At 55.6% G+C, this 16,504-nt stretch overlaps 2 protein-coding genes across 9 annotated transcripts in view; one reads left to right on the top strand and one right to left on the bottom strand.

The window, feature by feature from the left end:
* Positions 1–2,301, top strand: part of EPHB6 (EPH receptor B6) — a 17,120-nt gene extending 14,819 nt beyond the window's left edge. For 2 of the 3 annotated variants that reach the window (XM_030854052.2, XM_030854051.2), the window contains exons 17-18: positions 42–197; positions 303–2,301. In XM_030854052.2, the coding sequence (XP_030709912.1) occupies positions 42–197; positions 303–411 (265 nt within the window). In that variant the 3' untranslated portion in view covers positions 412–2,301. The remainder of the gene's footprint in view (positions 1–41; positions 198–302) is intronic. The other variant, XM_060305196.1, reaches the window with a different exon arrangement.
* Positions 658–16,504, bottom strand: part of LOC115851786 (transient receptor potential cation channel subfamily V member 6) — a 27,976-nt gene continuing 12,129 nt past the window's right edge. For 3 of the 6 annotated variants that reach the window (XM_060305197.2, XM_060305198.1, XM_070046295.1), the window contains 14 exons: positions 7,243–7,340; positions 6,959–7,081; positions 6,467–6,604; positions 6,080–6,178; positions 5,750–5,925; positions 5,120–5,266; positions 4,796–5,008; positions 4,412–4,498; positions 4,234–4,310; positions 3,821–3,986; positions 3,399–3,465; positions 2,778–3,046; positions 1,627–1,733; positions 658–1,320 (listed from right to left, as the gene is read on the bottom strand). In XM_060305197.2, coding sequence (XP_060161180.1) covers positions 1,062–1,320; positions 1,627–1,733; positions 2,778–3,046; positions 3,399–3,465; positions 3,821–3,986; positions 4,234–4,310; positions 4,412–4,498; positions 4,796–5,008; positions 5,120–5,266; positions 5,750–5,925; positions 6,080–6,178; positions 6,467–6,604; positions 6,959–7,081; positions 7,243–7,340 — 2,026 coding nt within the window. In that variant the 3' untranslated portion in view covers positions 658–1,061. Of the gene's footprint in view, positions 1,321–1,626; positions 1,734–2,777; positions 3,047–3,398; positions 3,466–3,820; positions 3,987–4,233; positions 4,311–4,411; positions 4,499–4,795; positions 5,009–5,119; positions 5,267–5,749; positions 5,926–6,079; positions 6,179–6,466; positions 6,605–6,958; positions 7,082–7,242; positions 7,748–14,920; positions 15,190–15,592; positions 15,710–16,504 lie in introns of those variants that run through there. The other 3 variants (XM_060305199.2, XM_030854056.2, XM_060305202.2) reach the window with 3 other exon arrangements.

Below are 16,504 nucleotides of genomic sequence, written 5' to 3'. Positions count from 1 at the left end.
GATGAAGAGGGGACATTGACCTGCCTGCCCCTCCCCCTCAGACCTTCCCAGGCCCTTCTGAACCCCGTGGCCCTGGACTTTCCCTCTCTGGACTCCCCCCAGGCCTGGCTCTCGGCCATCGGCCTGGAGTGCTACCAGGACAGCTTCTCCCAGTCTGGCCTCCACACCTTCAGTGACGTGGCTCAGCTCAGCCTGGAGTAAGCAGGGAGAAGTGGGGGAGGGGAGCCCAGGCCCCAGGGCAGGGGTGGCGCCTGGGATCTTGGAGACACTGGCCCCGATTTAATCCACTCCTTCCCCACCAGAGACCTGCCAACCCTGGGCATCACCCTGGCCGGCCACCAGAAGAAGCTGCTACACCACATCCAGCTCCTACAGCAGCACCTGAGGCCGCCGGGCTCTGTGGAGGTCTGAGCCCCGGGCAGAGAGCTGTGAACTGAGAATGCCCGTGGCCCAGTCCTGGACGCAGGTCCAAGGAGGACATGGGAGATGTGGCCACCGTGAGAAGCGCCCGCCTGCCACGCTAACCCCGAGCCTGGGGACGCCTCACTCCCTGGTCCTCTGCCCCTCCACCGCCCTCCCCCACATTAAAGGGAAAGAAGGGATTTTTGCAAGTTGGAGGTGTGGTGAGGCCTCGGTCTGCAGGGAAGGGGTGGGAAGGCCTTGGAGCAGAGAGGCAGGGCCAGGAAGACCACACCGCAGAGGAGGGTGCACAAGGACAGCAGGAAGGACTTTATTGGAAGGTAGGAGGTGGCTTCCCCACCAGGCGGTACCCATTCCCTCATTACACCTTTCCCCAGCCTCCTCCACTGTCTGCAGCTGTGACACCGGGGTGGAGACCAGTGCCCGAGGCAGCAAGCCTTTCTTAAAGTGCTTGGCTCAGAGAGTGCAGCCGCCAGGGTGGTTGAAGCTGGGTCCTTATTCGCGCTGGGCCCTGTGCTTCCCATGAGGTGTGGGCCTGCTCCTTGGTTTCCCTTTATTGTGTTCTGCCCTCTGGACCTGGCAGATGAGAGGTCTAGGCTTTGCTTCTTGATGCTGCTGGGCACCAGTGTGGGCGGAGACACTCAGATCTGGTACTCCCAGCACTGCCCGTCCTCCAGAGCCATGGTCATCGTCCCCCTCCCCTCTCTCCGGGTCGCTTCCCGCAGCCTCTCCCAGTTCGTGCTGCTGCGGGAAGTACTTCGAGACACTGAGGGGGCAGGAAGGGACAGGTGGGGGCCACCCAGCCCCCGTCCTTCCATGTCATCTTCGGAGCCTGGGTTGCAGAAGGCCTGCGCATAGCGCCGGACGCGCTGCCGGTTGAGATCCTGTCTGTCTTCCACCCTGGCGGCGGGGAAGGAAGAGTTGGAGAGGCTGACCTTGGACCAGCCCTTGTCTCCTGGCCCCGCCCAACCCTACTGCTGGTGCCCTTTTCCCTCGTCTGCAGCCCGAGTGGGCACAGGGGGTGCCAGGCCTCGGGAAGCAGCACAGAGTTGAGTCCAGCAGCTCTGGGGATGCTTTCAGGGCCCAGGAACCTAGCAGGCCCCTTTCTCCCAGCGAGGCCTGAAGCCTAGGGAGCACACAGGCCTGCACAGGGTCCCTGGGGGCAGGAGGTTGAGCAGAGGGACGCCAGCCCCCGCTGTCACTCACCGCAGGAACCAACGGTCCCCCAGCCCGAACTTGCGCCCGCAGATCCCGGAGCGAGGCCACAGGCAGCGAGGCAGCTTCTTTTCCAGCATCACTGTGGTGGCCACGACCTGCGTGTGGGGACAAAAGAGGACGAAATCAGAGGCTGGGTGCAGACCAGGAGAGGAGAGGATGCCAGGCAGAGGGAAAACAGTTGAGCAACATCTGGGAAACTCATGGTTTCCCAGAGGTGCCAACACCCCTGAGGTGGGGACGGCAGTGGCAGCTTTGTCAGCTCTCTTCTGCGGGCGAGAGTGGATGGGCCTTGAGCCCTACAGCACTTCACCCGTGACCTGACATCCGGGCCGGGCTGGTCCTGCAGCAGGTGGGGAGACCTTGCTCCAAGGAGACAGGAAGGAGGGCAGAGCAAAGAGAAAGGGTCTGCAGGGCTGCAGAATATTTTGGCCCTACAGGTGTAAAGGCCACTTAGAAACACAAACATCTTGCAGAGAAATCTCGTATCAATACATTCGCATGGAAAAAAATATTTTCATCAGCAAACCCTGTTCAGCCAGCTTACGCTTTTTTTTAACTCCATTTTTTACACAACACAGTTAGATGCCATCCAATTTGAGGGACTTCCATTTATTTTGCTGAAATTATTTTTGTTGAGATAAATTATTTTGTATTTTTAAATGATGATTTGATCCAATTCGTTCTTTTGTCCCCATCACAATTACCTGACTGAAGATAGTTTCTGCTATATAGGGAGTTTGTGTGGCATTACTTTTAACAGGTCCAATTTTTCTGGGTCAGATTTTGAAGACTTAACTATTGCCAGAAAGATGTGATACTCCAGCTTTTTTATTCAATAACAAAATTTACTGAATGCTGTAGTAGCCGCTACTAAGCGTCATTTCTTGATGATTCTAGAAAAGACAGATTTGACTTTTTGAGAAAACGGTGAGGAATTCTTTTCAGCTATTCCAGTATTGCTTAGTCGTATTGCTAATCCAGTTCTGTGCACTTTGCATAATCTGTACTGTGCGCTAACCGTCCAAACCTATGTTGGGGGTCAAAATATCCGGCCTCTGAGTTTGGCCCCCCCCACCCCCCGTCCTTGGCAGGAAGGGAATGACTCGCACTAACCCTCCCAGCCACCAGGGGGCGCTCACCTGGGCCCTCCAGAGCTCGTCCCGCTCGTGGGCCACGCGCCAGTGAGTGTCACCCATCATAGCGATGAGGAGGTTGAGCATGAGAAGGGCGGCAATGATGGCGAAGGCAGCGTAGGTGACGCTGTACATGAAGGGCAGATCCACGGTGTAGTTGGCAGGGCCATCAATGATGGTGAGGAACAGCTCGAAGGTGCTGAACAGCGCCATGGGGTAACTGTAGAAATGGCCCAGCTCGTTAGGGTCCTCTGTCTGGAAGATGATAAAGAAGGCTGCTCCACCCCAGGGGGTGAGAGTTACATGTGAATAAACCGTAGCCAGCTCTTTGCTGCCCATTTCAGTGCTGTTTTCCCTTCTTCTCCACCACCACCATCCCAGCCCTGCCTCACTCCGCACTTTGGGTTCTTTCATTCCCTTAGTTTCCATATGGCTCACCCTCCTGATCCCGAGACCCACCGCCCCCTAACACTCCTGAGGGACAGCCCATCCTTAGATCCTACGGCCTCCTCTTACCTCTGCCTGCCTTCCCACCTCCCCCTCCCCCGCCCCCCACCAAGTCTATCCAGAGGTATTCTGTGCTATCTAGTTTCCTCCAGCCCAGGGCTCCCATCGGAGACGACGTACCTGAGGCAAAGCCCAGGATGACCACAGCCATCAGCCAGCAGAACCTCATCAGATCGCCAAAAATCATCTAGACGGAGGGGAGGGAAGGGAGGACAGCTGCGCATCAATCCCTTGAGCAAATGCCCCTCCCAGCCTCTAAGAGGTCTAACCCTGAGACGTCTAACAGCTCCATCCCTCTCCCATAGGGTTGGCAAACTGGCCTGCTGGCCACATCTACTTGGTCAGTTGCGGTTGGCCCTTGAACAAGAATTTTACATGTTTTAAGGACTGAAAAACATTTCAAAGGAGGAAGAGAAAAAAGAAAATCAAACATTATATGTGGCTCTCCGAGCCTGAGACCTCTGTTGTCTGGCCCTTTACAGAAATGTTTGCAGCCCCTGCTCTAGGACCTTTCTCTAGAAAGCTCAGGAGGCAGCACAGACCTTCTGGATCATGACGGTGAAGGGGCCCAGCATCTGGAATCCTCGGGCAAAGTACATGACGTTGCACCAGCCCAGCACCAGGGCGAAGGACATGGGTACCACCTCCCCGTTGGTGTTGGTGAGCCTCATCACCATGGTTACCAGCACCATGCAGGCATAGGTGATGCTGGGGGGAGAGCAGAGGGGGGGTGATGAGAGCGAGACTGGGATGACCCTGGGGGTCCAAGAGCAAGGGGGTGATGGAAATGGTGCCCACACACTCAGGTTCAACCTCTGTAAGCTCGATACACAGGGTCACACACACATCAGAGAGGGGGCCTCTGGAACTGGCGTTCTCCAGAGGTTAGGGATCCGGGGAGTAAAACTACAGCCTTGGTGAGGAAAGGGACGGGGGTGAGAGGAAGGAGGCTCACAAGAGCACGTGGAACGGTCCTCCAAGGATGGTCTGTCCAAAGAAGCGAGTGACCCCCACGCGGAAGATGTCTGGAATCTGGAGAGAGACCAGGAAGACACGAAGGCCCTTGGAGACTGAGGCTCGGGCTGGATCCCCACGGCAGACAGCCTCACCCCCGGATCCCGACCACCACACACCTCTATGAGCAGAATGATCACAGCTCCGAAGACGGACACCAGCTCCCCCACCAGTCGGAGGTGATCCTCGGGGGTCACATAGGCCTCCTGAGGGGAGAGACGTGGTCAGAGGACTCGGGGCTTCCCAGCCTGCCCCTGGGTACAAGTCAGCGTCCTTGTCTAGGGTCACAAACCAGTCTTTTTAACCTGTTAAGGTTGGCGCGCTCAAACTCTGCTCTTAGAGCATCGGTATGTTTCTGTGTGCATGTATTTTGAATTTGTGCCTGTGTATTTGAGACTTAAGCAAGGGAGAAACGTGGGTGGTAAGACGGGAACGTGATTCACGTGGAAGAAAGGGCAGAGAGCTGGATCCCGCCTGAAGCTCTGCTCCTCCTAGGGTGTCACCTGAAGTAGCTTCTGCTGTAGGACGGTATTGTCCCGGGGGTCAGTTTGGTTGTGGGTCCTGGGATTGAGGGGGCGGTAGACACAGCACGTGGTAAAGCAGACCAGGTACAGCAGGTATATGGCAGCCAGCACGCAGAAGTATGGCCACCCATATCTCTTCCACTTGAGGTTCACCAGCTCCTTCACTGGCGTCTGGTCCAGGATCTGGCGAGCCTGCAGCAGAACAAGAGGAGAGCGAGCAGCTCGGAGACCCTGACTCCCCTCCCCCGCTGCTCCCTACCCTGAAGACCACACCCCCTCCTCCCCCCTCCCCGTACCGCGCACCTCCCGCTTCTTGGAGGTGACGATCAGCTCCAGCAGGGACTGCTCCTCCCCTGAGGAGTCGATCTCTGTGAGGTCGTAGAGAGTGGAGGTCAGCGGCCCGCACGTCCACTGGATGTGCTTCCGCTTCTGCATCAGGTGCTGGAACATCTAAGGTTGGGGGTGCAGGAGCAAGCAAAGGGGACGGTCACAGGGTGTGGCTGGGAAGCTTGCCCAGAGCACAGCACCCCTGAAAGGGTGCTCGCTGTTTACTCAAAGACCACAGCCTTGCGGGCAAAAGAACCCATCTTCATGCCAGGCTGCGAGTTCCTCCTCTTCCCCCGTAACTCCCTCTAGAGCTTGGAAACAAGAGGTGAGAGGATGCAGGGCTGCTGCTTGTGGGCTGGAAGGACAAGAGGACGTGGGCATTTCAGACCACTCCAGGGTGGGATCTAGACCCTGTAAGTCCCCAACAACTCAGGGGAGAGAAAGTGGGCAAGAGAGACAGGGGCTGCGGAAGAAATTCCAACTGAAGCTGAAAACGGGACCTCAGCATCAGGGATAACTGGTGACAGATCTATTTCCTCAAAGGGCCAGAAACGTAAGATGAAGGTCAGGAGAAGAACACGGGGGGACTGGGGGCGGGTCCCTCACCGTGGTGTTGCCCTCCACTCCAGCCAGCTTGAAGGGGGTGAGGCCCTGGTGATTGGGCACGAGGTCCAGGGACTGCAGGTGGTCCCGGTGCCCGTCGTAGGACAGCAGCAGGTTGTACATCTGGCAGGCAAAGGTTTTGCTGGGCTGGAGGACGAGGATGTGCAACACTGTGTTTCCTGGGGGAGGACACGGGCTGTCACATGGCCACCGGGACTAGAGTCCCTGATGCTCCCCATGACCCCCCCCCATCCCGCGCCCGGGTGGACCTGAGGGCTGTCCCGGCCCCTCCTCTGCCACCCAGCTCAGCTCCCCCTCCAGCCCGGCTCTCACCCAGGGAGTCCTGGGCCCGGATGTCAGCGCCGTGCTCAATGAGCAGCCTCACGGTCTCCTCGCTGCCCATGCAGGCCGCAAAGGACAAAGGGTGCTCCCCTGGGGGTGCAGAGGGCCCCGTGGCTTGAGGGTGCAGGCTGGGATGGGCAGTCTCTCCAGGGTACTGCCTCTCCCTCCCCACGTCTCAGCTCTGGGCCTGGGGACGCTTGTCAGCAGAACCAGAGGCGGGGACGGTGCAGGGGGCCCTGCGTCGGGGGGCTGGCTCTGACCTTCAGCCTGAGGAGGGCGGACCCCTCCCAGCTTCCCCCGGCATGGAGCCCCCGCAGCCTGCCCTCCCTTTGCTCTTGGCCCCCTCCCCACCCTCCCAGCCCTGGCCCTGGCTCTCACCAAAGTAGAGGAGGTTGTGGGGACTGAGGCAGAAGGCTGAGCCTACCGCCCTTGCAGAGACGCTGGCCCCGTGGGCGAGCAGGGCTTTCACCAAGTTCACGTTCTGGTTCATGATGGCCATGTGCAGTGCCGTCTGACCTGGACAAGAGAGCTCTTGTCATGGGGTGTGTCTCCAGGATCCTGCAGGGGGTCCCTCCCGAATCTCCACAGGGTCCTCTTCACCAGGGCAGCCTTTAGCGGGGAGGATGGGGTGGGGGTTCCCAGGGGACCCAGCTGCCGCCTGCCTCTTCCCACTCTAGGCCTTTCCATCTCGGGGTGGTGCTCGAATGAGCTGCACTGTGGATGCTGAGGAAGAAGGGACATGAAGAGGGGGGTACAGAGGAGGGGGGCTCACGTTCCCTCTTGGTTTCCCCAAATTATCCACCACCAGGACTGCCCTGAAACAGTGAGCTGGTCGCTCCTCCCTCCGCCCTGAGCCCCTTGGCCTCTCACCTTCATACAGCTCAGAGGTAATGGGCTCGTCGACCAGCTCCGGGGCGGCCTCCATCAGCACGATGGCGGCCTCCAGGTGGTCATAGAGGGCCGCCACGTGCAGCGCCGTCTCCCCCAGGGCTCCTGACGTTGACAGAAAGAGTCACATGGCTTTGCTGGAGCAGGGGAATGGGGACTGGAGAGACTTGGGGGCCCACGGCAGAAGGTCCCGGGGCTGTACTGGCAGGAGGCTGGTGGAGGGCGAGCGCGTGCACAGGGCTGACCCGGGGGGAGAGGCGCCGTACCTTTCTGGTGGACATCGCAGGCTTCATATTTGAGCAGCTTGACGAGAGCCTGGATATCGTTCTCTTTGGCAGCTGTGAGGAGAGGAGACTCCCAGATCCTACAAGGGAGGGGAGCAGGTCCGCTTGTGGAGCCAGGTCTGTCATACCCCTCGGTGGCAACGAATTCCAAGGGTCCTCATCCAGAGAGGTGGGGCCGTCGGGGGAGGGGGGGAAGCGCCGCCTGATCTCTCTTTCTCTGACCCGTTAGTTAACCCAAAGCAACTTCTTCCCCCTTTAGCTTGCGTGGGAGAATGTCAGGAACTGCCTTCCTTTCCCCTGGGTGCTGTGACCAGGGTGTGTGTGTGATCTGTGCACCTGGCTTATAGAGGGAGGAGTTTCAGTTAAAATGCTCATTCACCTCCTGACCTATTGACCTCTGGAGGGACCCTGTTTGAGCTTCACTCAAAGCCTTGCGATTACTCTCCAAGATAAGCTTTGTTTTCATGGACTAAGGGTACAAGGAATTCCTTCCTCATATTTGCGGAGGAGGCTGACACGTAGAAGCTGGCAGATTTTCCTCCTGTTGTGTGATGCTCGCTTTTTTTTTTTCTTTTTTTGCGGTACGCGGGCCTCTCACTGTTGCGGCCTCTCCCGTTGCGGAGCACAGGCTCCGGACGCGCAGGCGCAGCGGCCATGGCTCACGGGCCCAGCCGCTCCGCGGCATGTGGGATCCTCCCGGACCGGGGCACGAACCCGCGTCCCTCGCGTCGGCAGGCGGACTCTCAGCCCTGGATGCTCGCCTCTTTAGACCTCGGCAAAGCCCTTTGATTCTGGCACTTTCCTTCCTACAACGGCATATCTGGGGGTCAATCGAGAAGCAACCGTGGGTCCTTTTTTTCCTTTTGGCCCCGACATCACATTACAGTCTCTCCCTACTTTCTATCTGCTTCTCACTTGTTTTAGGCAAAGAATCATCTTCTTTGACTTTCCAGTCTTACACCTACAACGAACTAAAAAACCTTTTGTAATATCAAAACTTAGCCCAACTAAGACACACGGGGTCCCTTTTATTTAATTTTCTCTCCTGGCCCAGAACCACTTGGTCTTTCTACGGGAGTGAATGAAATAATGTTATTTACCCACAGATGGCCAGTTATGTGAACAGGAGCTCATACACCGAAGAACCCATAGTAGCAGGAAATCGACTCCACGAGCTGGGGGTGAGCGGGTGCTCAGGAGAGGAGGAAAGAGCACGACACGTCCACCTCCCTGAATGCTGGCCCCAGCTCCCCGCGTCAGGCCACGCAGGCAGCCACCTGCCAATTCAACATCCCTCTCCGTTCAGTCCCTGCCCTCTCATTCCTGCTGATGCACGTCCTCATTCTCTAGGCCAGGATTAGCAAAATATCCTCTTTCCCTGCACCCCTGTTTTCCCCAATCCATTCTTCGGGATGCCACCAAGATACTCTCTCTAAACGGCAGATGCAGCCACAGTTCACAGAAGTCTGATGGCTCCTTAAACACCCAGGAGAAGAATCTCAGAAATCCTCTAGAGCCTTTGTGCAACTCCTTTTCCAGGCTCTCTTCCTCTCATTGGCCCTCCCCCCGGCATTTCAGCCTCACCACCCCAGGGTACACCATCCTCCCCACTCCTGTGCTATAACTCAACTCTCCTTCCACCTGGACTCTAATCCCCCACCCCGCCCTAATCGCTCTGTTCTGTGCTCGCCGTGCCTGGGAATATGCCCAGCGTACGGCAGGCACTCATTGCCACTATCTGTAGAAGGAGTGAATTGTAGCAATGCCAGAAGGTGGTTTGGCTTTACTGTCCTTCCTTATTATCTCCATCAGGCCGCCCCCTAAGCCAACCTTAGGCAAACGTATAATCTAAGTAAAAAATAGTATGCTTGGTATGCGCACACAGCTGCAAAACAAGTTTGTTACACCTTCCACCCCCCCACCCCCATCAGCCCTACCATCACCACTACCTTTCCCAACAATTTGCCCAAAGCCCCCCTTTATAGATGTTGTAAAGCAAGCAGTATTCCCCAACACACACACACACACACACACACACACACACACACACACACACACACACACACAACACAGCAGGAAGTTTTCCACCCTCTCCTCTGGCCTTACTTTCATTTTAGCATTTTCACTGTGTTCTGTGATTAGCATCTGTCTCTTCCTCTACACTAGGGGCCCTTGAGGTCAGAGATCAGCCACTTTCTCATCTTTGTAAACTTTCTCTGCCCCCCTCCAATTAGCTTCTAGTTTCGTGCCCCATTTTGACTGAAGGTTAATGGCAAAGCTAGGAATAAGTCCAAGGGGGCTTCTGACCCAAGCGCAGAGTCTCCTCCCTGCTTCCTAAGACGTGAGGGAGGAGGCTAGTCAGTGGCAGCCCCAAAGATGTCCCCCTTGGTCCTGACACACCTCTGATGCCCATAAATGTCTCTCCCAAACCTCCAGTCCATACGCGTTCTGTTTCTGGCCTCTGCTGACTGCCCTACTGGCCTGGGAAGGGCAGGGAGATATTGTTCGAATGGGGCTTGCCAGATTTACCAAGTAAAAACACGAGGATGCTCGGTTAGAGCTGAATTTTAGATACACAGAAAATAAGTTTTTAATATAAGTATGTCTCATGCAATATGTGGGCCACACATATACTAACAACTTATTTGTTGTTTATCTGAAATTCAAATTCAACTCTGTCTTGTATTTTATCTGGGAACCCCAACCAGGTTTATGGAGACCCGGCCTCCTTTGGGTGGCAAACTCCAGAATCCAGCAAAAACGGAGGGCAGTGGTGTCTGAATGGTTCCCAGGGAAGCAGGCAGAGGCATGATTTGCAATAGCATCACAGGGCCACAAGGGGGCAGCCGAGAAAGCCCTTGCTCGCATTCTTGGCAATAAGGCAGATCCCGCCCCACTCCAACCACCTGCCTACCCTTGTGCCCCATAAGAAAGGCACAAGAGCGGACGCATCCAAAGATTCTTGTCCCTGGGAAATTAGCTTCTTCCAAAGCAACCCAGCACAGACGTTTAGATCTGGAGCAAAATCTACACATCTTCACCAGACACCTCCCTACGGCAGGAAGAAGAGACGATATTGCCAAAATGTCTTCTGATTTTAACGGTTAAATTATACTCCCTCCCTCCCAGGGGAGAGTTTCACTTTATTTAGTAGAATGCTTAACACTACTACCAGAATCTCTTACTTACAAACAGTGATTTAGAGCAGTGGTCCTTAACCAGCGGTGGTCCCCTGCCGCCTCCCAAGGAACTGGGCAACGTCTGGAGACATCTTTGGTTGTCATGACTGCAGGGAGGGGTGCTACTGGCATCTAGCGGGCAGAGGGCGGGGATGCTGCTAAGATTCTTACACAAGGCAAGCTCCCGTAACAGAAAATCATCTGCCCAACACGTCAAAAGTGCCAAGGTAGCGAAACCCTGACCTTGAGGTATAATTATTCATAACCTTTTTAGGAAAGTATTTTTCACATTAAATAGAGTAAGAAATTCCCTCTGTGTGTTTTCTTATAAATCATTAAATACTCAACTAAGAAACAAAAGGTGAAGCCTTTCAAGCACCCACTGATTAAGTATTTAATAAAAGACTTAATAAAAGAAATTAGAGAGCAGATCTGAAATTATAATGATATGAAAGGTGTTTCTGGAATTTAGAATGTCTTATTTTGCTTGACAGTTATAAAATTGAACGGTATGGTTCAGTAATGGACTGGTAGAAATGCTACTATAGGATTTCTGGCATAAAACCTAGCACACTTTCTATAGAGTAAATAAATCATTGATCTTCCCTCAGGGCTCCCTCTGGGCCCCAAGGATCTGCCACTCGCCTTTTCTCTCTGTCCCCTCAGCCCGTCCTCTCTGCCTCCATTCTTGTGGATATGTACACGTCTGTGTGTGCACTCACATGTGGACCTGCACACGTGGGTGCCGTAGGCACGAATGAAGTTTTGTATTTGGTTGCTGGGAAACAAGGCAGGATCAAGAGTGTCTAGAGAAGAATTCAAATCTGCATTTTCGAGCTAGAAAGTCCTTAGAAACCTAGTCTAATCTGTTCATGTAATCGATGGAGAAAGAAGTCTGAAGTCCCGAGGTGATTTGTCCAAACAAGTCAGAGGCAGCGCTGGGACTCCCGATGGCCATTTCTCTGTCCCTATTCTCTGTGTTAATCAGGATCCGAAGAGGGGTCAGAGCAGGTACGGGGGGCACAGGAGCCACATGTGTGGGTCCCACTGGTTTCTCCACCAGCCCCTCCTGGAGAAGCGTGCCAGCTGGGCAGGGGAGGGTCACACCATCTAGAAGCCCTGACTCTGGTTCCCTGGGTGGATCCAGCTCTGATGGGCGGAAACTCACAACCCCTCTAACTCCTGCCGTCACTGGGACTTGCCTTTTGACTTTCCTTATGTCTTTTTTTTTTTTGCGGTATGCGAGCCTCTCACCGTTGTGGCCTCTCCCGCTGCGGAGCACAGGCTCCGGACGCGCAGGCTCAGCGGCCATGGCTCACGGGCCCAGCCGCTCCGCGGCATGTGGGATCCTCCCGGACCGGGGCACGAACCCGCGTCCCCTGCATCGGCAGGTGGACTCTCAACCACTGCGCCACCAGGGAAGCCCCCTTATGTCCTTTTTAATCACAACAGTGCCATGGGTTAAATGTGCTTTTTAGCTTCCAAAGCAGCATCTCACTTACTATCCCGTTTGCTCTTTACAGCCCCGTGACACAGGCTGAATCATTCTCTCATTTTTACGCAAAGGAAACCGAGGCAGCCATGCCAAATCCTTGCCAGAAGATCAAACAGAGTTTAAGGCAGAACGCTTGGCCGGCAACCTAGCCTCAGGCTCTCACCACTCAATTATGTGGTTCTTCTAGTTTTATGGCTCTTCCCAATTCTGCTGGCGGTGCGGGTGAGTTGGGGGAGCAGCTGGTGCAGTGACCACAGGTGAAGCAAAGAGCAGCCCTGAGTGGGGAGGAGGCGTGCCCTGGCCACTTGGGGCGACCTCCCTCCAGCTCAGGTTCTGGGCGACGGGATGAAGAAGCCAAAGCTCGGGAAAGTGGCTAATTCCAGATTTGGCCGCCTTTCTAGTTGCCAAAACCGCGTCCTGCATGTGGTAGGTGCACGCTCCCTGCTGAGGCAGAGAGTCCTAACGTGCTGCAGCGTCCCAGCACTTACTTCTGACAGACAGGCCAGTTCACAGATATTAATACAGGGATCTATCTAAACAGAAAAGAACCCCCAGCGTTCCCTGCCTTTTGCCAACTAGTGGGAGGGTGACCATGCCAGCGAGGGGGTCGGGGGAGGGTCAGGTTAGGTAGACAGACCCTGGAAGCTGCTCAGCACACCCCACACCAACCAAAATCAGAGCCTGCACTGTCCTCCTCAAGGGTCCCATGATGCTTGTTCACAGCCTTCTTAGAACACTCGCTAAGCTCAATGTTAACCCAAGTCGATACCTACTGGTGCGTTTTGCCCATGAGAACGTGAGCTTCTTGAGGGCAGAGAATGTGTCATGTTCATTTCTGCAAACCTAGCTGAGAGTTTTACACTCCATGTCTAGTACATTGCGTCTCAGGAGATACGACGATGCAAAGCTGAGAGAGATGATGCAGAGGGAATGAGAGAAAGTGACGGTTCCACCTGGATCCCAACGATGTCCATTTAAGCAGAGGGAGCGGCGACGAAGACCCAAGAGTCTACCAGAGAAAGAGGGATGCTGGGTTCCCCATATTCCTGGAGAGACCTGAATGGCTCCCTTCTCGCTGGACCATGCTCCACCCCCAACCCCACCCAGAGCCCCCCTCTGCTCACTCTGGGTCTGCCTCATTCCCAGGGGGTGGGGGGATGGTAACAGGCCCTTCTCACCTGGCCGCGCTGTCCTCACTCACATGGGCAGCTCACGTGTGTCTAGCTGCCCACAAATCTTCCCTTAGGCTGGCTGATGGTACAGCCTTCGACACTCCCCTTCCTGGCACTTTCAGGTCCTTCTGGGCAGTATCCACCCAGAGGGGAATCAATATACCAGGATCCTGGTGTCCGGGAAGGGGGGGGGGTCAAAAAACTGTGGAATCAGACGGGAGATCAGGAAAGGGGGAGAATCCCTCCCAGTGGTGACATCAGGCCTTCCTAGCCCAGGCCTGCCAGAGGAAAGCCCACCAGAAGTCCCTAAGGAACAGGGGCAGAAAAGACAAGGAAAGCAGCCGCGGGCTCCGCCCGGGTCCTTCACTCTGTCTTTGCCCCACATAGGCACACAGGGAGCCTCTGCCACCACTTCCAAGCCCCCAGGCCTTTGTGGGCTCCCGCCGGGCTCCCCCAGGCCCCGAGGTCCCGAGAGTGGGAAAGGGATGAATGGAACCGGTGATGGCCCGGTCTCCGACAACAATACCATTCTGTTGCCTCAAGATGTCATCCGCCAAACATGTGCTCAGCCCCCACTCTCCCAGGCCTGGGGGGAGAGAGGTGGGCAGCTGGTGTGAGAGCTGGGAAGCCAAAACTCAAAAAAGGGGCACATCTCCAACCCTGAATCCTTGAGCAAAAGAAAGAAAACCGCAGGGCCTCCAGATAGCCCCCAGCCTCCCCATCAGGCTCAGGCAGACCCCTGCACTTGGAGGTGGAGAAAGACTCCCAGACACAAACACTTTGGACCTTCCCCTTTAAATAGACATAATATCTGCCTTCTCAGGAGCCCAGGGAAGTCCCAAGAGGAGGACTTCCTTCTAGCCTGCCAGCCCCCGGGTGGGGAGAGCACAGAGACTCTGCAGAAGAAACCACACACTGGCACGGCCTCAAGCTTTCTCGCTGCCCCTCCTCTCCAGTTCCCAACTCTAGGCTGCCATGGAGTGGGGAGGACCGTCAGATGAGTTTAGGGCAGTTTCCAGGGGCTGGAAGTGACAAGTGAGATTTCCTTCGGGCTCCAACTCTAGAGCCTCTCAAATTCCTCAACCTGCATTTGACAGTGAGCTCTGAGCACATCTGGAATTTGGCCCGTTACCCATGCCCCTCTCCCCCAGCAGAGGGTAATAAATTTCAGGGCTGGGTCCCAGCTTTGCTGTCTCCATACCAACCCCCCTCTACCTGCCCCAAGAGTCTGACCCAGAGAAGGGCCTGGGTCAACGGCTGACGCACTAAATGCAGAGGAATGATGATTAGCAAATTCTGTCTTCTTTTGTGGTTACTAGTACCTGCAGTTCCCTCTCTGCTCCATTCATTCATTCATTCATTCCCACATGTGTACATATACGTGCTATGTGTTTCTGTCCGAGAGACTGTTCTAGGGGCAGGGGGTAGAGAGATAAAGCACCTCCAGGCTGCAGGTCTATGATGCCATAATCCTTCCCAGGCCCAGCAAGGTGCCTGGCCTTCCGGGAAGTACTCACGAGAGGCTTCCCTAATTGATTGGATCGTAAACACCTGTGTCAACACCTAGCAAACACCTGTGTCACCCCTGCCAGCCCCCTCCCCTTCCACCTGGCGTCCTGGGGAGCTAGCCCCACAGGCCAAGACCCCTGAGACCAAATGCTCCCAAGGAGTCAGGCCTGGAGGAAGTCTGCCCAGACAGAGGTGCCAAAAAGGGCTTGGGGCCGGGGGTGGGGGGGGGAAGAGGGATGGGGGGGAGAAGAGGGATGGGGGGAGGGGCAAGTCTGGGGGTGTAGGAGGATCCCTTTGAGGCTTACCTCTTCTGCTGGAGCAGGTTCTGCTCGTCTCGCCTCTGAGCCCATGACTCCTGTCTCTGGAACCACCTACGGAACTTTCTCCACAGGCAGAGAATGTGCCCCTTCTCCCTGGGCAGCGGCAACCCCATGGAGTGTAGGGCCGGCTCCTTCGGGGGCCTGGGGCCAAGGCCAGAGCCTGCCTGGACTCAGCCCTGGGGCCACATCAGCAGCCCCTAGGGCCGGCCCGCCTTCTCCCCTAGAGGTCCCGTCTAGGGCCTCCCAGGTGCACCAGCCGGATACAGAGGCCTCCGAGTTACAGAGCTGGGTCTCCCGCCACTGGGGCTTCTCCGGCAGGAGCTCCTCCTGGGAGTAGCAGAAGCCCTGCAGACACTCCCTCACTCCTCCCAAATTACCTGAGATTTAAAGAGACAGGCCACCAGGTCTGCCTGCTGTGAGGGGCCTGGCTAAACTCCCTCTCCACCTGGGTCACTCCCACTGCCCCCAGCCAGTGCAGGGAGGGGAGGCCTGCTGAGAGAATGGAGGGGGCTCCTTGGACTTTGGGACACCCGGTGACCTTTTATAGATAGGCCTGGACAGGTCAGCCTAGCCTGAGAGACTTGAGTCAGTGAGGGAGGATGAGGGAATCAGGCAGGGCACTGGGTTTGAGGGGCCCGCGGTCCCCAGTGAACATACCTTCCTCACAGGGTCTTTGGGCCTCCCGTCCTGGAGACGTAGCTTTGCTTAATCTCTCGCCTGGCCCAGCATAGGGACATAAATACTGAAAACTCTCACTCCCCTCACCAACTTGTCCTGTAAAGGGCCAGACAGTGAATATTCTAGGTCTTGCAAGCTGCATACAGGCATACGGAATCTGACACACATTCCTCTTTGTTTTTATAGCCCTTAAAGGACGTAAAATCCATTCTGAGCTCACGAATTAGGGCAAAAAAATGACGCTGTGGGCAGGATGTGGCCTCCTGGACAGAGTTCGCGGACCCCTACTCCGGAATTCTAGAGACTGTCCCCAACACAACATATAAGGAGTGGGCTGCCTACTAACATACAGGACACTCGATTCAATTTGAATTTCAGATAAACAACAAAGAACTTTTTAGTATAAATACGCCCCAAATATTGCAAATGTTTTCTCTGGCAACCTGCAGTGGAGACAGCGTTTATTCACCCAGCACTGCCTGCCGGACCCTTAACTAAGTCTTCCCACGTCAACTCACATCGAACCTGTGAGGCAGGTATTATTATCAGCATTTTTCCAATGGAAGAAAAACAATGAAGCTCGCGGTGGTAAAGGTCATAGAGCCGTCACCCAACGTCATAGAGCCAATTGGAGCAAAGGCCAGATTCAGCCCCTCCCCTGATGCCTAAACCCCCATCTTTCTGCCCTACCGCATTCCCTCATTCCAACTGGCAAAGAGCGTTCCGGAAAGAAGGGACCTGCACAGTCATACTGAAGAGTGATGACAGGATGCACAGCCCATCCTGGTCCCACAGCACAGGACTCTGATGAGAGCAAGCTGGGAGGCCTAAGAAGATCCCTCTTCCCCCTGGAAAGGAACGGAGGCCCTGGCTTCTGCCCAGCCCACGCGC

Source organism: Globicephala melas, chromosome 9 (genome assembly GCF_963455315.2).
Source record: "Globicephala melas chromosome 9, mGloMel1.2, whole genome shotgun sequence".
Lineage (NCBI taxonomy): Eukaryota > Metazoa > Chordata > Mammalia > Artiodactyla > Delphinidae > Globicephala > Globicephala melas.
Note: the sequence above shows the minus strand (reverse complement) of the source record. Positions and strands in the feature narration are given on the sequence as shown.